The sequence below is a fragment of the Staurois parvus genome, unplaced genomic scaffold (genome assembly GCF_062004578.1).
Source record: "Staurois parvus isolate SC_StPar_1 unplaced genomic scaffold, SC_StPar_1.0 ptg000827l, whole genome shotgun sequence".
In the NCBI taxonomy this organism is placed as follows: domain Eukaryota; kingdom Metazoa; phylum Chordata; class Amphibia; order Anura; family Ranidae; genus Staurois; species Staurois parvus.
The window spans coordinates 8,190,062-8,213,316 of NW_028318623.1; the positions used below are offsets into that span (position 1 = coordinate 8,190,062).

Here is a 23,255-nt window from a genome sequence, read left to right on the forward strand (position 1 = left end):
CATCCCTCATATAGTATTTCATCCCCCACAGTACTATTCCCCCCCCCCCTTCTAGTAAGCCAAGTCCCCCGTGTCAATTCACTTACCTTTTGCGTTCCTCTCGCTGTCTTCCCGCGCCGTTCGGGTCTTCAGGGCGGACTGTGAGAGGAGCCTAGCTCCCCTCCCCTCACGTTCGGCACGCTGCCCCGCCTACACACATCCTGACAGCCACATCCGCAAGCCGGATTAAAAGGTCCGCGCGGACTTTTGGGGCTGCCAACCGAGAGGAGGCAGGGGAGCGGCCGACCGAGAGGAGGGAGGGGAGCAGGCGCCCGGCACACAGAAGAGCCGCATTAGACTGGGTAAAGAGCCGCATGTGGCTCGCGAGCCGCGGCTTGCCGACCACTGAATCATTAGATTCTAATGATTGGTCTATTTGTGAGCCGAAGCCACATGTTACAGATGAAATTGGAATTTTTCCCACGGCACACCAGACAATATCTCACGGCACACTAGTGTGCCGCGGCACAGTGGTTGAAAAACGCTGCATTAGATTATAAAATACAATGGCTTATCTTTTAAATGTATTGTTTTAAAGATCAAACCCTAAAAAAAAAAAAACTTTGTGATTTGTTGCATTTGGTACCTCAAAAGTCCATCATTGTGTAAAAAACTTAGTGAATGTGGCGAAATTTCCCTTTGAAAAGAACACCCAATCATCTGCAAGGAAAAAATTAAAAACTACTTTTTTGATGCACATGATTGGATAATGGACGTCCACAGAGCTTCACTTCTTTCACTCAGCTCAGGGAACATTGAGTGAACAGCCTATTTGCCTTTACTAAATCAATATCAGCAAAGGAATGCATCCTCTTGGTGCACACAAAACTTTGAGTCAGGGGAGATTGTGCATGTGAAGTCAACCATGTTTTTTTGGTTTGTGAATCAGCATCAGAATCACTTTTTTTTTAATATAAAATATTTTAATATAATGTATATATTTACAGAGGGTAAAATAATTGAACACGTCACCATTTTGCTCAGAAAATATATTTCTAAAGGTGCTATTGACATGAAATTTTCACCCCATGTCAGTAATAACCCATGCAATCCATACATACAAAGTAACCAAAACAAATACATTCAGAAATTAGGTTATGTGTAATAAAATGGAATGACACAGGGTAAAAGTATTGAACACGCTAACTGAAATTTATTTAACCTCCCTAGCGGTCTGATTATGTCCATATTTCTGTGCTCAAAAGCGGTACTTTTTTTGCATGGAAATATGTATTTTTTTTATTGTAGGCTGTAATTTTTAGGAATAACTCACTGAAATCTGTCCGAACAAAAGTCTAGTAAACATCCCGGGTATGTTAAAATTTGAAACACGAAATCATAAATTATAATATAATAAATAATCATAAAAAATAATAATATAATAATAATACATTTAATTCAATAATATAATCAAACCAAAAACACTGAAATTTGAAATATAGCGCCAAATTCGCACATCACTGAGCAAAGTCACAGAATCGTTTTCAGTGTCTGATGACGAATTTCCCCCACAAATCATTATCACTCAATTCTGCAAGTGGTTCTGATTTACTATCGCTGTTCTCTAGCCGGTCTAAAACCGCTTTTGACCTAAAGGGACGCTTTTTGGACACCATGTACATTTCTCAGTTTCCAGGCAAAAAGAACAGTAATAATGCAGGCAGGGCACAGGACAAAGCACTCGGGACAAAATGTATGTGAAATGGTTTGATACAGTAATGTTTTACTATGTGATTTTAGTGTATTTAGTGAATGTCACTTTTTGTCATTTTCAAATTTCCCGCCAGTTCCGTCCCCCGTGCGTCCCGACGCTCGCAGGGGACGGAACCCAGATGACAAATGCCGGCATCCGCTGGAGGACATTACAGGGGACACTGCAGGAGGGACATCGCGGGATCGCAGGACAAGGTAAGTGATCGAGGGATCCCGGAGCAGCGATGCATGGTAAGCCCGAGTGTACCTCGAGGTTACCGCTTTTGGTACTGAAACTTTACCCCGAGCTACACTCGGGAATACCGCCAGGGAGGTTAATACGTCGTACAAAATCCTTTTTTGGCAATGGCAGTTTCAAGACGCCTCCTGTATGGAGAAACATTTTGCATTGCTCAGGTTTGGTTTTGGCTCATTCTTCCACACAAAGAGTCTTCATATTCTGAAGGTTCTGTGGGTCTCTTCTATGAACTCTGATCTTGACTTGATTCCAATAGAAAATCTATGGAAATAAGTAATGTGATTGACTGGGCCATTCTAGCAGCTTTATTTTCTTTCTTTGAAACCAGTCGAGAGTTTCCTTGGCTTTGTGTTTGGGATCATTGTCTTGCTGCAATGTCCACCTTCATTTCATCTTAATCATCCTGGTAGACAGCAGCAGGTTTTTATCAAAAATGTTTTGCTACATTTTTCTATTTATCCTTCCTTCAATGGTAGGAAGTTTGCCAGTACCGCATAGTGAAATACAGCCCCACACCATGATGTTCCCACCTCCAAATTATTGGTATGATGTTTTGGGGTGATGTGCCATTTGACCTCCAAACATTATGTGTGTTATGACATCCAAAGAGTTCAATTTTGGTCTCACCTGACCAGACTATATTCTCCCAGTATTGCACAGACTTGTGTTGTGCAGCAAACTTTAAACGACCTTCAACATGCTTTTTCTTCAGTAATGGAGTCTGGCGTAGTGAGCGTATATACAGGCCATGGTGGTTGAGTGCATTACTTATTGTTTTCTTTGCAACAATTGTACCTGTTAATTCCAGGTCTTTCTGAAGCTCTCCACAAATGGTCCTTGGCTCTTGGACAACTCTTCTGATAATTATTTTCACTCCTCTGTCAGAAATATTGCTAGGAGCACCTGGTCGTGGCCGGTTTATGGTGAAATGATGTTCTTTCTACTTCCAGATTATGGCCCCAACAGTGCTCACTTGAACATTCAGATGTTTAAAAATCCTTCTCTAACCAATGTCATCAGTATGTTTTGCAACAATAAGGTTGCAAAGGTCTTGAGAGAGCTCTTTGCCATCAAGAGATGTTTTTATGTGACACCTTGGTAATGAAACATCTTTTTATAGGCCATCAGTTGAGACTGAACCAGCTGATATTAATTTGCACTGACAAGGGACAGGATTGCTTTCTAATCACTGATAGATTTCAGCTGGTGTCTTGGCTTTCCATACCTTTTTGAACCTCCCTTTCTTCATGTGTTCAATTCTTTTTCCCTGTGTCATTTAATTTTATTTCACATAACTTTATTTCTGAACTTATACTGTATGTTTTGGTTTCTTAGTATGTATCAACTGCATGGGTTGTTAACAACATGTGATGAAAATTTCATGTCAGTATCACCTTTTGAAATATATTTACTGAGAAAAATGGTGATGTGTCCAATACTTAATATACCCGATATATATACAGTGTGTGTGTGTGTGTATGTATATATATATTATATTTTTTATATATATATATATATATATAAATACAAAATATACAATATTATATATATATATATATATATATATAAATACAAAATATACAATGTTTCTATTGAGGTCATTGGAGGTGCCAGTTCCTCTTTTCTCTAAAATAGCAGAATGCTGAGGGATTGTAGAGGTCTGTGAGGGATTACATGACTTCCCCAATTGTAAGGTTCATTTATTGTGCTGCCGAGTACACAGACAGACACAAACAGACACAGAAGACTGAGAGATACATTAGAAGGTAACTGGAAATTTACAGATCTAGTAAATGCAACAGTTCAACAGAACGAATCTGAGAAGCCTGAAGATCCGAAGAATCATTCACACGAAGAAGGTGCCAGGAATACTTTTTTTATATAACGACTGCTTGTCAACGGGAAAAAAATGGTCTTCAGGCAACACCAGTTTGGCTGCTGCGTTGATGTGTTAGGTAAGACTAACAACTGACACTGAGAATGGCAGATGTGCTTATTCTTGATTGCCTGGCTGCAATGCTGTTTATTAAAGACATTTACATAGTAGGGGCACTTTACATATATTATACAGTCACATCAGTCCGTGACCTCAAGGAGTTTACAATCTAAGATCCCTATCCAGGGGCGGACTGACAACTCATGGGGCCCCTGGACAATAGGGGATCATGGGGCCCTGCGACCTTGCCCAAACTCAAAAAAGCCTATGAAAAAGGTACCAGGGGCATCTCATGGGGCCCCCTACTGACCCCAGGCCCTCGGGCAGTGCCCGAGGTTCCAAATGGTCAGTCCGCCCCTGTCCCTATCTCATATGCATGAATACATACATGGGCCAATTTAGACAGCCAATGAACCTACCTGTGTGTCTGTGGAGCGTGGGAGGAAACCAGAGTACCTGGAGGAAGCCTACTGAGAACACGCAAACCGCATGCAACTAGTATCTTGGTTGGGATTCATACGGATAACCCTAGTGCTGTGTGGTGCATACCCCTGGAGGGACCACTGTAAATATACTCAGGTCTCCTACAGTAGTCTGTCAGTAACACAAGGACAGTGCCACGCACACCAACAATTTGGGTTATGTCTAAGGATGTCTTTTTAGTATTTATTGCTAAAGAACTTTAACAGGGGAGCAGTTTATGGTCACAGGATGCTGCAAAACAATCAGTAACAACTGCAGGAGGACAAACTTCTCACTTTATTTTTCCAAAGCAGACTTTGTGGAGGTAGCAGGGAATAGCCAGTATATCTACGACTCCACAGCAGCAGTCCACACAGAAAACTCTAGCTCTTTGTTCCCTTCTGGCACTTCCACAACTAACAGTCCCTAGAAAGGTCCAGGAGCTGCCAGGAGCATCAAACATCCACAGATAGTTCATAAGTGGGGGAGATTAATAGATCCTTCAACCTTCTCCAAACCCAGGACTTTAGCACAGTGCCCTCCAGCAAATTTATTGCTCAGGCAATCTTCCTCAGGCCCAGACTGCAGTTTTTTGTCTCAGTAGTACTGCTTCAAGGGGCAGCAGCCCCAGGAAAACCTGAAATCATCCCTTGAGGGAAAGAAAACCTATTAAGGCATCCTGCACATTTATCACCTCCTCAGCCTCCTTCTGGACACCTCCTTCTAGAGATTGGTTGGGGTATGATATATATTCAACTGAACATTCGAATCTCCCAGCCCTATATTCTGGAAACTTCTTTCAGAGGCAGGTGGGACTAATCAAACTCTCAACCCTAAACAGACTAATGCAGGCCATAGATGGGTCGAAAATCGGCCGATTTTTCTTTTAAAAAAACGAAAAATCGGTCGTTCAAGCGGCAGACGTTACCAGCAACGATAAAAAAAATCGGCCGACTTTCATCCCGTCTACAGCCAGCAAAAAGGGTCCCTGCAGAGAGCTCCACTATTTCTTTGACAGTTCCTTGACATTTATAGCGGTTGCAACAATGTATCTCTCTCTCCTCCTCCTCCTTCCTCCTTCCTTCTTCCTCCTTCCTCTTCTTCCTCTTCTTCTTTGACAGTTCCTTGACATTTATAGGGGTTGCAACAATGTATCTATTTGTTTCGAAAATAAAAACATCTGTATCCTAAATGGATACAAATAGATACATTGTTGCAACCGCTATAAATGTCAAGGAACTGTCAAAGAAATAGCGGAGCTCTCTGCAGGGACACTTTTTGCCGGCTGTAGACGGGATGAAAATCGACCGATTTTTTTTTTTACCGTTGCTGGTAACGTCGGCCGCTTGAACGACCGATTGTTCGTTTTTTTTAAAAGAAAAATCGGCCAATTTTCGACCCATCTATGGCCTGCATTACACAATCAGTCACTGCTCCATTTCCTACAATGGAGCCAAAAAATAAATATACCTAGCTGTCTAACCAGAAGAAGGCACTACAGCTTCAAGGAAACAGTGCTAACCACTGGGGTTTAATTTTTTCCTTGAATCCAGCTCATTCCCTGTGACATATTTACTTCTTCATTTAAAAAAAAATGATTAGCACCCTTCTACATTTTTTTCCTAACAACTGTACAAAGGCGTTATTATCATCCCCTTGGGAAACCCTATCTCCAGTACTGTTCCTGGCATGGGATGCTCTAACTGAGTGTATAGTATGCTCATGTTTGGCCATGGCTGGCCACTTTACACTGGGTTCATACGGCTGTGCTGCATTAAATTTATATTTTGCATCTTGTGTGCTAGGTTGTCATATATTCTTAAAGACACCACAGTGCACCATGCCAATGGATATTGATTGCGTTGCACCAAAACGCATGGTATTACACCCCCACAGCACATACCTTTTTTTTTGTGTATTTTAGTCCATTAGCTAGCCCAAATTAATGTATAAAATGCACTATATTGCCAAATGTATTGGGCCGCCTGCCTTTATGCGCACATGAACTTTAATGACATCCCAGTCTTAGTCCGTTAGTATTCAATATTGAGTTGGCCCCACCCTTTGCAGCTATAACAGCTTCAACTCCCCTGGGAAGGCCGTCCACAAGGTTTAGGAGGGTGTCTATGGGAAGGTTTGACCATTCTTCCAGAAGTGCATTTATGAGGTCAGGCACTGATGTCGGACAAGAAGGCCTGGCTCACAGTCTCCGCTCTAATTCTTCCCAAAGGTGTTCTATCGAGTTGAGGTCAGGACTCTGTGCAGGCCAGTCAAGTTCCTCCATCCTAAACTGGCTCCTTCATGTCTTTATGGACCTTTCTTTGTGCACTGGTGCGCAGTCATGTTGAAACAGGAGGGGGCCACCCCCAAACTGTTCCCACAAAGTTGGGAGCATGAAATTGTCCAAAATATCTTGGTATGCTGACGCATTAAGAGTTCCCTTCACTGGAACTAGGGGGCCAAGCCCAACCCCTGAAAAACAACCCCATAATCCCCCTCCACCAAACTTTACACTTGGCACAATGTAGTCAGGCAAGTACTGTTCTCCTGGCAACTGCCAAACCCAGACATTTCCATCGGATTGCCAGACAGGGCAGCGTGATTCATTACTCCAAAGAACATGTCCCCACTGCTTCCAGAGTCCAGTGGCAGTGTGCTTTACACCACTGCATCCGACGCTTTGCATTGCATTTGGTGACATAAAGCTTGGATGCAGATGCTCGGCCATTGAAACCCATTCCATGAAGCCCTCTACACATTGTTGTGCTAATCTGAATGCCACACCAAGTTTGGAGGTCTTTCGCTATTGACTTTGTAGATAATTGGCAACTTCTGAGCACTATGCGCTTCAGCATGCGCTGACCCCGCTCTGTCATTTTACGTGGCCTACCACTTCATGGCTGAGTTGCTGTTGTTCCCAGTTGCTTCCACTTTGTTATAATCCCACTAACAGTTGAGCGTGGAATATTTAGTAGCCAGGAAATGTCACGGATAGACTTATTGCACAGGTGGCAACTAGAGATGAGCGAATCGAACCAGGCGAACCGGAATTCGAGTCGAATTTCAGGAAATATTCGATTCGCGGCGAAACCGAAATTTTGCCTACTTCGGGTGCGCGAATCGAACATTTCCCGATCAGCCGGTTGCCTACTTCGGGTGCGCGAATCGAACATTTCCCGATCAGCCGGCAAAAGTGTCCCTGCAGTGAGCTCCGCTATTTCTGACAGTTCTCTGACAGAAGGAACACATGTTTAGCGGTTGAAACATTGTATCTATTAGTTACATTTAGGATACAGATGTTTCAACCACTGTTCATGTGAAGAAGCTGTGAGAGAACTGTCAGAAATAGAGGAACTCTGCACATACACTTTTTGCCGGCTTGGAATTATTCTTCTTTTCATCCTACTTCTTCTTCTTCTTCTTCTTCTTCATCCTCATCCTCATCCTCTTCTTCTGAGGATGAGGATGAGGATGAAGAAGAAGAAGAAGCAGTAGGATGAAAAGCCGGCAAAAAGTGTATTGCAGAGTTCCTCTATTACAACACTTTTTGCCTGTTTGGAATTAATCTTATTTTCATCCTACTTCTTCTTCTTCTTCTTCTTCTTTATCCTCATCCTCAGAAGAAGAAGAAGAGGATGAAGAAGAAGAAGAAGAAGAAGAAGAAGTAGGATGAAAATAAGAATAATTGCAAGCCGGCAAAAAGTGTATGTGCAGAGTTCCTCTATTCTGCAGATACACTTAGAGGAGCTCTGCACATACACTTTTTGCCGGCTTGGAATTAATCTTATTTTCATCCTACTTCTTCTTCTTCTTCTTCTTCTTCTTCTTCATCCTCATCCTCAGAAGAAGAAGAAGAGGATGAGGATGAGGATGAAGAAGAAGAAGAAGAAGAAGTAGGATGAAAATAAGAATAATTCCAAGCCGGCAAAAAGTGTATGTGCAGAGCTCCTCTAAGTGTATCTGCAGAGCTCCTCTAAGTGTATCTGCAGAATAGAGGAACTCTGCACATACACTTTTTGCCGGAAACCGCTGTATGGAGGGAATGTCCCAGAACTGTCATAAATAGTCTATTTCTGACAGTTCTGGGACATTCACTCCATACAGCTGTTTCAACCGCTGTATGGAGGGAATGTCATAGAACTGTCAGAAATAGACTATTAATGACAGTTCTGGGACTGTCCTTCCATACAGCGGTTGAAACATTCTATTTCTGACAGTTCTATGACATTCCCTCCATACAGCGGTTGAAACAGCTGTATGGAGTGAATGTCCCAGAACTGTCAGAAATAGACTATTTATGACAGTTCTGGGACATTCACTCCATACAGCGGTTGAAACATTGTATCTATTTTTTTCCATAAATGACATTCTGCAGATACACTTAGAGGAGCGCTGCAGATACACTTTTTGCCGGCTTGGAATTATTCTTATTTTCATCCTACTTCTTCTTTTTCTTCTTATGAGGATGAGGATGAAGAAGAAGAAGTAGGATGAAAATAAGATTAATTCCAAGCCGGCAAAAAGTGTATCTGCAGCGCTCCTCTAAGTGTATTTGCAGAATGTCATTTATGGAAAAAAATAGATACAATGTTTCAACAGCTGTATGGAGTGAATGTCCCAGAACTGTCAGAAATAGACTATTTCTGACAGTTCTGGGACTGTCCTTCCATACAGCGGTTGAAACATTGTATGTATTTGTTTCCATAAATGGATCCATTTATGGAAACAAATACATACAATGTTTCAACCGCTGTATGGAAGGACAGTCCCAGAACTGTCAGAAATAGTCTATTTCTGACAGTTCTGGGACATTCACTCCATACAGCTGTTTCAACCGCTGTATGGAGGGAATGTCATAGAACTGTCAGAAATAGACTATTAATGACAGTTCTGGGACTGTCCTTCCATACAGCGGTTGAAACATTGTATCTATTTGTTTCCATAAATGGATCCATTTATGGAAACAAATAGATACAATGTTTCAACCGCTGTATGGAAGGACAGTCCCAGAACTGTCATTAATAGTCTATTTCTGACAGTTCTATGACATTCCCTCCATACAGCGGTTGAAACAGCTGTATGGAGTGAATGTCCCAGAACTGTCAGAAATAGACTATTTATGGCAGTTCTGGGACATTCACTCCATACAGCGGTTGAAACGTTGTATCTATTTTTTTCCATAAATGACATTCTGCAAATACACTTAGAGGAGCGCTGCAGATACACTTTTTGCCGGCTTGGAATTAATCTTATTTTCATCCTACTTCTTCTTCTTCATCCTCATCCTCATCCTCATAAGAAGAAAAAGAAGAAGTAGGATGAAAATAAGAATAATTCCAAGCCGGCAAAAAGTGTATCTGCAGCGCTCCTCTAAGTGTATCTGCAGAATGTCATTTATGGAAAAAAATAGATACAATGTTTCAACCGCTGTATGGAGTGAATGTCCCAGAACTGTCATAAATAGTCTATTTCTGACAGTTCTGGGACATTCACTCCATACAGCTGTTTCAACCGCTGTATGGAGGGAATGTCATGGAACTGTCAGAAATAGACTATTAATGACAGTTCTGGGACTCTGACAGTTCCATGACATTCCCTCCATACAGCGGTTGAAACAGCTGTATGGAGTGAATGTCCCAGAACTGTCAGAAATAGACTATTTCTGACAGTTCTGGGACAATCACTCCATACAGCTGTTTCAACCGCTGTATGGAGGGAATGTCATGGAACTGTCAGAAATAGACTATTAATGACAGTTCTGGGACATTCACTCCATACAGCTGTTTCAACCGCTGTATGAAGGGAATGTCATGGAACTGTCAGAGTCCCAGAACTGTCATTAATAGTCTATTTCTGACAGTTCCATGACATTCCCTCCATACAGCGGTTGAAACAGCTGTATGGAGTGAATGTCCCAGAACTGTCAGAAATAGACTATTTCTGACAGTTCCATGACATTCCCTCCATACAGCGGTTGAAACAGCTGTATGGAGTGAATGTCCCAGAACTGTCAGAAATAGACAGAAACTGTCACAGAACTGTCCTTCTTCTCATCCTTCTCCTTCTTCTCATCCTTCTTCTCATCCTTCTTCTCATCCTTCTTCTCATCCTTCTCCTTCTTCTCATCCTTCTCCTTCTTCTCATCCTTCTCCTTCTCCTTCTTCTCATCCTTCTCCTTCTCCTTCTTCTCATCCTTCTCCTTCTTCTCATCCTTCTCCTTCTCCTTCTTCTCATCCTTCTCCTTCTCCTTCTTCTCATCCTTCTCCTTCTCCTTCTTCTCATCCTTCTCCTTCTCCTTCTTCTCATCCTTCTCCTTCTCCTTCTTCTCATCCTTCTCCTTCTCCATCTTCTCATCCTTCTCCTTCTCCTTCTTCTCATCCTTCTCCTTCTCCTTCTTCTCATCCTTCTCCTTCTCCATCTTCTCATCCTTCTCCTTTTCCTTCTTCTCATCCTTCTCCTTCTTCTCATCCTTCTCCTTCTTCTCATCCTTCTCCTTCTTCTCATCCTTCTCCTTCTTCTCATCCTTCTCCTTCTTCTCATCCTTCTCCTTCTCCTCATCCTTCTCCTTCTTCTCATCCTTCTCCTTCTCCTTCTTCTCATCCTTCTCCTTCTCCTTCTTCTCATCCTTCTCCTTCTCCATCTTCTCATCCTTCTCCTTCTCCTTCTTCTCATCCTTCTCCTTCTTCTCATCCTTCTCCTTCTCCTTCTTCTCATCCTTCTCCTTCTTCTCATCCTTCTCCTTCTTCTCATCCTTCTCCTTCTCCTCATCCTTCTCCTTCTCCTCATCCTTCTCCTTCTTCTCATCCTTCTCCTTCTTCTCATCCTTCTCCTTCTCCTTCTTCTCATCCTTCTCCTTCTCCTTCTTCTCATCCTTCTCCTTCTCCTTCTTCTCATCCTTCTCCTTCTCCTTCTTCTCATCCTTCTCCTTCTTCTCATCCTTCTCCTTCTCCTTCTTCTCATCCTTCTCCTTCTCCTTCTTCTCATCCTTCTCCTTCTCCTTCTTCTCATCCTTCTCCTTCTCCATCTTCTCATCCTTCTCCTTCTCCTTCTTCTCATCCTTCTCCTTCTTCTCATCCTTCTCCTTCTCCATCTTCTCATCCTTCTCCTTTTCCTTCTTCTCATCCTTCTCCTTCTGCTTCTCCTTCTCCTTCTCCTTCTTCTCATCCTTCTCCTTCTTCTCATCCTTCTCCTTCTTCTCATCCTTCTCCTTCTTCTCATCCTTCTCCTTCTTCTCATCCTTCTCCTTCTCCTCATCCTTCTCCTTCTTCTCATCCTTCTCCTTCTCCTTCTTCTCATCCTTCTCCTTCTCCTTCTTCTCATCCTTCTCCTTCTCCATCTTCTCATCCTTCTCCTTCTCCTTCTTCTCATCCTTCTCCTTCTTCTCATCCTTCTCCTTCTCCTTCTCATCCTTCTTCTTCTCATCCTTCTCCTTCTCCTCATCCTTCTCCTTCTCCTTCTTCTCATCCTTCTCCTTCTCCTTCTTCTCATCCTTCTCCTTCTCCTTCTTCTCATCCTTCTCCTTCTCCTTCTTCTCATCCTTCTCCTTCTCCTTCTTCTCATCCTTCTCCTTCTCCTTCTCTTTCCTCATCTCCAAGGGCATTTAAATTAAAGGTACAGTGTTCTGCACTAATTTAAAGGCTCTCTGAAGCCTAGAAACCCTTTTTATATGTCATCTTCGTAGCGAAGAAATTCGCATCGAATCGAATTTCACACTGGAATTCGCCGAATCAGCCGAATCGAATTTTTGAGAAATTCGCTCATCTCTAGTGGCAACCTATCACGGGACCACGCTTGGAGTCACTGAGCTCCTGAGAGCGACCCATTCTTTCACAAATGTTTGTAGAAGCAGTCTGCATGCCTAGGGGCTTGATTGTATACACCTGAATCCAATGATTTGGAGGGGTATCCCAATACTTTTGGCAATATAGTGTATATCTAGAGTAATGTCTATTTCACACATCCCAGAAGGCAGTGGCAAGAATGTGCAAGAGATCTGGCTCTTGTCTGCATGTATGTCTGGCCCAGAGATGTTAACCTGGCCTGGCCAGGATTTAGCAAGGAAAAAAAAAAAAGAATACCTTTATACTTTTTAAATAAATTTAATGGCCAAATGTGTAAGAAGGAAGAGGGAAGGGATGAGAACCTTCCTAAAATAAGTAAAGTTCTGTTATAATTTTGAGAAATGTTAGTGTGATTTTGTAGTTCTTCCATGTATGTGCAGTATATAACGAAATAGTAAGGTTGAATAAAAAACAAGCAAAAAAAAAAATCCATCTAGTTCAACCAATAGAAAAAAATAGATAATGCTGTAATCCAGCATGAAACCACTCAAGGCCTCTGTGAAAGAGCTTCCTGTATTAAAGCGGAGTTCCACCCAAAAGGGGAAGTTCCTCTTTAAGCCCTCATCCCCCCGCTACCCATTAAGGATTGGCGCCTAAGGCGATTATAAGCAGAAGCTGTCCTCCCCCTCCCCATAGTCCTCTGAGACATGTGACAAGTAGAGATGAGCGAATCGAAGTATCCGAAGTGGAATTCGAGTCGAATATCGGAAAAATTTCGATTCGTGCCGAATCCGAAAAACAGCCTAATTCGGACGCGCGAATCGAAATTTTTCCGAAAATGGCGGCTGACATGTGCGGCGACGGAGCGGGGATGTCGGGGAAGGCGCGCAGACAAGGCGCGCTGCCCCATAATGCATTCCTCAACGACATGTGATCGCATCAGCCAATCAGCAGCCAGCCAGCCAGCACTGTGTAATGGTCGAGGTATATATAGCGGCCATTTTGGAAATCTTCATTTGCCTGCAGTCATTGAACAGAGGCAGACCGCTCTGTACTAGGGACAGGGACAGAGTTAGGGCCACAGAAACGAGAATTGGGGACAGAGAGAAGTTACTTAGGGACAGAGAACCATTACTCAGGGACACAGACTTGTTAATGAGGGCCACAGAATCGTTATTTAGGGACAAAGAAACGCTAGTTAGGGCCACAGAATTCATACTCAGGGACAGACAGAATTGTTACTCAGTGCCAGAGAATTGTTACTTAGGGCCACAGAAACGTTATTAGGGCCACAGAATTTTTACTCAGGGACAGACAGAATTGTTACTGAGTGCCAGAGAATTGTTACTCAGGGACAGACAGAATTGTTACTGAGTGCCAGAGAATTCTTACTCAGGGCCACAGAATTCATTCTCAGGGACAGACAGAATTGTTACTCAGGGACAGACAGAATTGTTACTGAGTGCCAGAGAATTGTTACTCAGGGACAGACAGAATTGTTACTGAGTGCCAGAGAATTGTTACTCAGGGACAGACAGAATTGTTACTGAGTGCCAGAGAATTGTTACTCAGGGACAGACAGAATTGTTACTGAGTGCCAGAGAATTGTTACTCAGGGACAGACAGAATTGTTACTGAGTGCCAGAGAATTGTTACTCAGGGACAGACAGAATTGTTACTGAGTGCCAGAGAATTGTTACTCGCACAGACACAAAATTGTTACTTGCACAGACACAGAATTGTTACTCGCGCAGACACAGAATTGTTACTCAGGGCCACAGAATTCATACTCAGGGACAGACAGAATTGTTACTGAGTGCCAGAGAATTGTTACTCAGGGACAGACAGAATTGTTACTGAGTGCCAGAGAATTGTTACTCAGGGACAGACAGAATTGTTACTGAGTGCCAGAGAATTGTTACTCGCACAGACACAAAATTGTTACTTGCACAGACACAGAATTGTTACTCGCACAGACACAGAATTGTTACTCAGGGCCACAGAATTCATACTCAGGGACAGACAGAATTGTTACTGAGCGCCAGAGAATTGTTACTCAGGGACAGACAGAATTGTTACTGAGTGCCAGAGAATTGTTACTCAGGGACAGACAGAATTGTTACTGAGTGCCAGAGAATTGTTACTCAGGGACAGACAGAATTGTTACTGAGTGCCAGAGAATTGTTACTCAGGGACAGACAGAATTGTTACTGAGTGCCAGAGAATTGTTACTCGCACAGACACAAAATTGTTACTTGCACAGACACAGAATTGTTACTCGCACAGACACAGAATTGTTACTCAGGGCCACAGAATTCATACTCAGGGACAGACAGAATTGTTACTGAGTGCCAGAGAATTGTTACTCAGGGACAGACAGAATTGTTACTGAGTGCCAGAGAATTGTTACTCAGGGACAGACAGAATTGTTACTGAGTGCCAGAGAATTGTTACTCGCACAGACACAAAATTGTTACTTGCACAGACACAGAATTGTTACTCGCGCAGACACAGAATTGTTACTCAGGGCCACAGAATTCATACTCAGGGACAGACAGAATTGTTACTGAGTGCCAGAGAATTGTTACTCAGGGACAGACAGAATTGTTACTGAGTGCCAGAGAATTGTTACTCAGGGACAGACAGAATTGTTACTGAGTGCCAGAGAATTGTTACTCGCACAGACACAAAATTGTTACTTGCACAGACACAGAATTGTTACTCGCACAGACACAGAATTGTTACTCAGGGCCACAGAATTCATACTCAGGGACAGACAGAATTGTTACTGAGCGCCAGAGAATTGTTACTCAGGGACAGACAGAATTGTTACTGAGTGCCAGAGAATTGTTACTCAGGGACAGACAGAATTGTTACTGAGTGCCAGAGAATTGTTACTCAGGGACAGACAGAATTGTTACTGAGTGCCAGAGAATTGTTACTCAGGGACAGACAGAATTGTTACTGAGTGCCAGAGAATTGTTACTCGCACAGACACAAAATTGTTACTTGCACAGACACAGAATTGTTACTCGCACAGACACAGAATTGTTACTCAGGGCCACAGAATTCATACTCAGGGACAGACAGAATTGTTACTGAGTGCCAGAGAATTGTTACTCAGGGACAGACAGAATTGTTACTGAGTGCCAGAGAATTGTTACTCAGGGACAGACAGAATTGTTACTGAGTGCCAGAGAATTGTTACTCGCACAGACACAAAATTGTTACTTGCACAGACACAGAATTGTTACTCGCGCAGACACAGAATTGTTACTCAGGGCCACAGAATTCATACTCAGGGACAGACAGAATTGTTACTGAGTGCCAGAGAATTGTTACTCAGGGACAGACAGAATTGTTACTGAGTGCCAGAGAATTGTTACTCAGGGACAGACAGAATTGTTACTGAGTGCCAGAGAATTGTTACTCGCACAGACACAAAATTGTTACTTGCACAGACACAGAATTGTTACTCGCGCAGACACAGAATTGTTACTCAGGGCCACAGAATTCATACTCAGGGACAGACAGAATTGTTACTGAGTGCCAGAGAATTGTTACTCAGGGACAGACAGAATTGTTACTGAGTGCCAGAGAATTGTTACTCAGGGACAGACAGAATTGTTACTGAGTGCCAGAGAATTGTTACTCGCACAGACACAAAATTGTTACTTGCACAGACACAGAATTGTTACTCGCACAGACACAGAATTGTTACTCAGGGCCACAGAATTCATACTCAGGGACAGACAGAATTGTTACTGAGCGCCAGAGAATTGTTACTCAGGGACAGACAGAATTGTTACTGAGTGCCAGAGAATTGTTACTCAGGGACAGACAGAATTGTTACTGAGTGCCAGAGAATTGTTACTCAGGGACAGACAGAATTGTTACTGAGTGCCAGAGAATTGTTACTCAGGGACAGACAGAATTGTTACTGAGTGCCAGAGAATTGTTACTCGCACAGACACAAAATTGTTACTTGCACAGACACAGAATTGTTACTCGCGCAGACACAGAATTGTTACTCAGGGCCACAGAATTCATACTCAGGGACAGACAGAATTGTTACTGAGTGCCAGAGAATTGTTACTCAGGGACAGACAGAATTGTTACTGAGTGCCAGAGAATTGTTACTCAGGGACAGACAGAATTGTTACTGAGTGCCAGAGAATTGTTACTCGCACAGACACAAAATTGTTACTTGCACAGACACAGAATTGTTACTCGCACAGACACAGAATTGTTACTCGCACAGACACAGAATTGTTACTCAGGGCCACAGAATTCATACTCAGGGACAGACAGAATTGTTACTGAGTGCCAGAGAATTGTTACTCAGGGACACCTAATCGTTGAATTAAATAGTATGTCAGACAACATGCAGAGGAGTGGCAGAGGAGGCAATGTTTTAGGAGCGAGCAGACGTGGCAGCAGAGGAAGGGGTCGAGGCAGCAGTATTCGCAGCCAGAGGCCAGTGCTCCCGGTGTCATCCAGCGGTCGTGTCTCCACCGACAACCCTGCCGTCATTGATTGGTTGGCTCGGTCGTCTTCCTCTTCCCAGGTCACCTCTGACACCTACAGCCAACGGTCGGTGGGTACGTCAGACACAACCGTTAGTTGGCATGGCCCGGGACCAAGCCCACTGAAATCACGTGTCCTCTACCTGCCCCTGTCCTTTGCTGTTCCCTCACCAAGCGAAGTATCGCATGCTGTGGGCTCAGCCCCACTGTACAGTGAGGAAGAGCTAACAGAGGGCGGTCAGGAACGGGGGGAGACATCGGCCTTTTCAGCAGCCAAGCGAACAAGTACTGGCGAGGAGAGTGGCTCGGTAGCCGGTCTAGAGACAGGTCTGTCTCCTGACCCAGACGCAGCCGAGGGGGCTAGTAGTGAGGCGGAGACCCTACTTGATGATGAGGAGGTTGATCGCACTTGGCAGCCTCGTCGTCATCAGGCAATTTCTTCCGCATCATCAGGAGAAGAGGGTGGCAGCTTGGCAGCGAGCAAAACAGTCGGTGGGTTGCCCAGGAGACAGCAGCAGGGTCGCATCAGTGTCAGTGGAGCCAAACGTCCACGGAGTAGAGCACCAGCTCCACTGCAGCCTACCACCACGGCCAGTAGTGGTGCCGGTGCGCACGGAGGAAGTAGCAGTCAGCCAGTGAAGAGTAGCGGGGGCAAAGTTTCCTACTCGGTGGTGTGGCAATTTTTCCTCAAGCCGCCCGAGGAAGTAAACGTAGCCGTATGTCGACTATGTGGCCAGAAATGCAAGCGTGGCCAGGGGGCCCATGTTGGGACTACAGCGTTGCGTCAGCATATGCAGCGTCACCATTCGGTGGCCTGGGAAAACCGTGATAAACATACGGCGGTTCTGCCTGCCCCAGCCCCCGCTCCATCACCCGCTCCGTTACTTGCTCCGTCACCCGACGTCGTCAATCGCCCTCTATCAGCCAGTCAAGGCTCCAACACCTCTGCTGAGGGGAGTTGTCGCTCATTGGCATCTTCCGCTCGTTCAGATGCTCCTTCTCCTGCTACTCCTCTTCTCGGATTCCGTCAACAGTCTTTCTTGGAATCCGTATCCAAGAGACAACAGTTTGCGAGCACGCACCCGACGGTGCAAAAGCTGAACGTCCTCCTGTCCAAGTTGCTGGTGCTGCAGTCCCTCCCTTTCCAACTGGTGGACTCAGCACCTTTCCGAGAAATGATGGCTTGTGCCGCGCCGCGGTGGAGAGTGCCAAGCCGTCATTTCTTTGCCCAAAAGGCAGTGCCAGCCCTGCATTCACATGTAGAAGAGATGGTGGGCCAGTCTTTGAGCATGTCGGTCTCTGCCAAAGTGCACGGCAGCGCCGACGTGTGGAGCTGTAACTACGGTCAGGGACAGTACATGTCATTTACGGCCCACTGGGTGAACGTGGTGCCGGCACAGCCGCACCAGCAACTTGGACAGGTCACGACGCTTTTGCCTCCACGTTTGCACGTCCTTGGTCCAGCAAGCATGTCCGCCTCTACCACCTCTTTTTCCGCCGTGTCCTCAGCCGCCACCCCCGTGCCAAGTCCCATTACCCGACCGGCATATCACATGTGCAGGGCGCAACGGTGTCACGCTGTGCTGCACCTGGTATGCCTTGGCGAACGTAGTCACACAGGGGAGGAACTGCTGAGTGTAATGAACAGAGAAATCGACAGATGGCTGTCTCCGCGCAAACTAAAAATCGGAACCATGTTGACTGACAACGGAAAGAACATGGTGTCTGCTCTGCGTCAAGGAAGGTTGTGCCATGCGCCATGCATGGCTCACGTGTTCAATCTGGTTGTCAAGCGGTTCCTAAAATCCACCATCCCACTGCAAGACATCCTTAAAATGTCACGTAAACTGTGCATGCATTTCAGCCATTCCTACACCGCAAAGAACACCCTCATTGAGCTGCAGCGGCAGAACGGAATTCCACAGCATCGCCTGATCTGCGACGTTGCAACAAGGTGGAATTCAACCCTACACATGTTAGACCGCCTTTACGAGCAGCGAAAGGCCATCACCGATTTCCTGATGTTACAAGCGGATAAAGGTACTCCCCTGTGTAACTTAGATGTCAGCCATTGGCAGCTCATGCGTGACACCTGCCGCTTGCTCAGGCCCTTTGAGGAGGCCACGCTATTCGTGAGTCGGCAGGACTATGGGATGAACGACGTCATTCCTCTGTTGCACGTCCTGGAACAAATGCTGTTAACAATGGCTGGTCAGGGTGCGGTAGACGTGGCGCACAGATCTCAACGCCACATGACCCCTGTGGGGGCAGGACAGGAAGAAGAGGAGGAGGTAGAGGAGGACATTTGTGCTCAGGAATTATTGAGTGAAATGGGTGGTTTTTCCACTCAGCGGACAGGAGTGGAGGAGCAGGAGCATCTGGTAGAGGAGGAGGAGGAGGAGACAGAGGACCCAGACGCACCGTGGCAGTATGCTGTGGAGATGGAGGCAGGGAGTCCCTCGCATTCCTTGGCACAAATGGCCCATAGCATGCTCGGTTGCTTGCGTAGCGACAGCCGAATAATAACCATCAGACAGAGGGATGACTTTTGGCTGTCCACCTTGTTGGACCCTCGCTACCGGTCCAAAATGGTGGCCTTTTTCACACCTGCTGAGAGGGAGGCCAAAATTACGTACTATAAAAACCACCTATGTAGTCAGTTGGTCTCTGCCTTTGTGCGCCATCGTCCATCCTCAGACACTGTGGGCCCTGTGCGCTCGCGTTCCGCTGGCATGGCAGCAGGGGAGGGGTGGGGTGGTAGGAGCAGTGGCAGCTCCACCAGCAGCGGCTGCCTCAGTCTGCAGTCGATGATGAGTAGCTTTCTTCACCAGCGCAGTGAGGAAACTACTAACCAGCCGCAGCAGCAGCAGCAGCATCAGGTGGACCTGGAGCAGGAGCTCAAACAACAGGCTTGGGCCTACTTGGACAGCACCCTGCCAACCGAGGTAGACAATCCCCTTGACTACTGGGCAACGAAACTTGACCTTTGGCCCCAACTAGCTGAATTTGCCCTTGAAAGGCTGTCATGCCCGGCCAGTAGCGTGGCATCGGAGCGCGTGTTTAGTGCGGCAGGAGGTATTGTAACTCCGCGGAGGACACGACTGTCCACCCAAAGTGTGGAGAGACTCACGTTTGTGAAAATGAATCAGGCGTGGATTAGTCTGGATTTCAAACCACCAGTTCCTGACACAACTGACTAAATCCGCCATGAATCATGCCTCAAACATGTGCCACTTTCAGGTCTCCTCACACTGCTGGTGTGTTGAATTTTTTGACATAGGGTGCTGGCAGATTACGGGCCTCCTATAGCTGCTGCCAGGCCCCTAATCTGCCATAGGCCCCTATATACCACCTCCTCCTGCTGCTGCCAGGTCCAGAGTCTCTCATGGGTCCCTGTACGGCCTCCCATTGCTGCTGTCTCCATCGCCACACTCTGCTGCCATGTGCCACTTTCAGGTCTCTTCACACTGCTGGTGTGTTAAATTTTTTGACATAGGGTGCAGGCAGATTACGGGCCTCACATAGCTGCTGCCAGGCCCCTAATCTGCCATGGGCCCCTATATACCGCCTCCTCATGCTGCTGCCAAGTCCAGAGTCTCTCATGGGTCCCTGTACGGCCTCCCATTGCTGCTGTCTCCATCGCCACACTCTGCTGCCATGTGCCACTTTCAGGTCTCTTCACACTGCTGGTGTGTTAAATTTTTTGACATAGGGTGCAGGCAGATTACGGGCCTCACATAGCTGCTGCCAGGCCCCTAATCTGCCATGGGCCCCTATATACCGCCTCCTCATGCTGCTGCCAAGTCCAGAGTCTCTCATGGGTCCCTGTACGGCCTCCCATTGCTGCTGTCTCCATCGCCACACTCTGCTGCCATGTGCCACTTTCAGGTCTCTTCACACTGCTGGTGTGTTTAATTTTTTGACATAGGGTGCAGGCAGATTACGGGCCTCACATAGCTGCTGCCAGGCCCCTAATCTGCCATGGGCCCCTATATACCGCCTCCTCATGCTGCTGCCAAGTCTAGAGTCTCTCATGGGTCCCTGTACGGCCTCCCATTGCTGCTGTCTCCATCGCCACACTCTGCTGCCATGTGCCACTTTCAGGTCTCTTCACACTGCTGGTGTGTTAAATTTTTTGACATAGGGTGCAGGCAGATTACGGGCCCCACATAGCTGCTGCCAGGCCCCTAATCTGCCATGGGCCCCTATATACCGCCTCCTCATGCTGCTGCCAAGTCCAGAGTCTGTCATGGTCCCTGTACGGCCTCCCATTGCTGCTGTCTCCATCGCCACACTCTGCTGCCATGTGCCACTTTCAGGTCTCTTCACACTGCTGGTGTGTTAAATTTTTTGACATAGGGTGCAGGCAGATTACGGGCCTCACATAGCTGCTGCCAGGCCCCTAATCTGCCATGGGCCCCTATATACCGCCTCCTCATGCTGCTGCCAAGTCCAGAGTCTGTCATGGTCCCTGTACGGCCTCCCATTGCTGCTGTCTCCATCGCCACACTCTGCTGCCATGTGCCACTTTCAGGTCTCTTCACACTGCTGGTGTGTTTAATTTTTTGACATAGGGTGCAGGCAGATTACGGGCCTCACATAGCTGCTGCCAGGCCCCTAATCTGCCATGGGCCCCTATATACCGCCTCCTCATGCTGCTGCCAAGTCTAGAGTCTCTCATGGGTCCCTGTACGGCCTCCCATTGCTGCTGTCTCCATCGCCACACTCTGCTGCCATGTGCCACTTTCAGGTCTCTTCACACTGCTGGTGTGTTAAATTTTTTGACATAGGGTGCAGGCAGATTACGGGCCTCACATAGCTGCTGCCAGGCCCCTAATCTGCCATGGGCCCCTATATACCGCCTCCTCATGCTGCTGCCAAGTCCAGAGTCTGTCATGGTCCCTGTACGGCCTCCCATTGCTGCTGTCTCCATCGCCACACTCTGCTGCCATGTGCCACTTTCAGGTCTCTTCACACTGCTGGTATGTTTAATTTTTTGACATAGGGTGCAGGCAGATTACGGGCCTCACATAGCTGCTGCCAGGCCCCTAATCTGCCATGGGCCCCTATATACCGCCTCCTCATGCTGCTGCCAAGTCCAGAGTCTCTCATGGGTCCCTGTACGGCCTCCCATTGCTGCTGTCTCCATCGCCACACTCTGCTGCCATGTGCCACTTTCAGGTCTCTTCACACTGCTGGTGTGTTAAATTTTTTGACATAGGGTGCAGGCAGATTACGGGCCTCACATAGCTGCTGCCAGGCCCCTAATCTGCCATGGGCCCCTATATACCGCCTCCTCATGCTGCTGCCAAGTCCAGAGTCTGTCATGGTCCCTGTACGGCCTCCCATTGCTGCTGTCTCCATCGCCACACTCTGCTGCCATGTGCCACTTTCAGGTCTCTTCACACTGCTGGTGTGTTTAATTTTTTGACATAGGGTGCAGGCAGATTACGGGCCTCACATAGCTGCTGCCAGGCCCCTAATCTGCCATGGGCCCCTATATACCGCCTCCTCATGCTGCTGCCAAGTCTAGAGTCTCTCATGGGTCCCTGTACGGCCTCCCATTGCTGCTGTCTCCATCGCCACACTCTGCTGCCATGTGCCACTTTCAGGTCTCTTCACACTGCTGGTGTGTTAAATTTTTTGACATAGGGTGCAGGCAGATTACGGGCCTCACATAGCTGCTGCCAGGCCCCTAATCTGCCATGGGCCCCTATATACCGCCTCCTCATGCTGCTGCCAAGTCCAGAGTCTGTCATGGTCCCTGTACGGCCTCCCATTGCTGCTGTCTCCATCGCCACACTCTGCTGCCATGTGCCACTTTCAGGTCTCTTCACACTGCTGGTGTGTTAAATTTTTTGACATAGGGTGCAGGCAGATTACGGGCCTCACATAGCTGCTGCCAGGCCCCTAATCTGCCATGGGCCCCTATATACCGCCTCCTCATGCTGCTGCCAAGTCCAGAGTCTGTCATGGTCCCTGTACGGCCTCCCATTGCTGCTGTCTCCATCGCCACACTCTGCTGCCATGTGCCACTTTCAGGTCTCTTCACACTGCTGGTGTGTTTAATTTTTTGACATAGGGTGCAGGCAGATTACGGGCCTCACATAGCTGCTGCCAGGCCCCTAATCTGCCATGGGCCCCTATATACCGCCTCCTCATGCTGCTGCCAAGTCTAGAGTCTCTCATGGGTCCCTGTACGGCCTCCCATTGCTGCTGTCTCCATCGCCACACTCTGCTGCCATGTGCCACTTTCAGGTCTCTTCACACTGCTGGTGTGTTAAATTTTTTGACATAGGGTGCAGGCAGATTACGGGCCTCACATAGCTGCTGCCAGGCCCCTAATCTGCCATGGGCCCCTATATACCGCCTCCTCATGCTGCTGCCAAGTCCAGAGTCTGTCATGGTCCCTGTACGGCCTCCCATTGCTGCTGTCTCCATCGCCACACTCTGCTGCCATGTGCCACTTTCAGGTCTCTTCACACTGCTGGTGTGTTTAATTTTTTGACATAGGGTGCAGGCAGATTACGGGCCTCACATAGCTGCTGCCAGGCCCCTAA

At 46.4% G+C, this 23,255-nt stretch overlaps 1 protein-coding gene across 1 annotated transcript in view; it reads left to right on the forward strand.

Moving 5' to 3' along the window:
• The first annotated feature begins 3,899 nt into the window (after nucleotides 1–3,899).
• The window catches only part of LOC149443910 (cell adhesion molecule CEACAM16-like), a 40,743-nt gene continuing 21,387 nt past the window's right edge, over nucleotides 3,900–23,255 (forward strand). Inside the window, exon 1 of the mRNA XM_089655237.1 lies at nucleotides 3,900–3,945. Coding sequence (XP_089511363.1) covers nucleotides 3,900–3,945 — 46 coding nt within the window. The remainder of the gene's footprint in view (nucleotides 3,946–23,255) is intronic.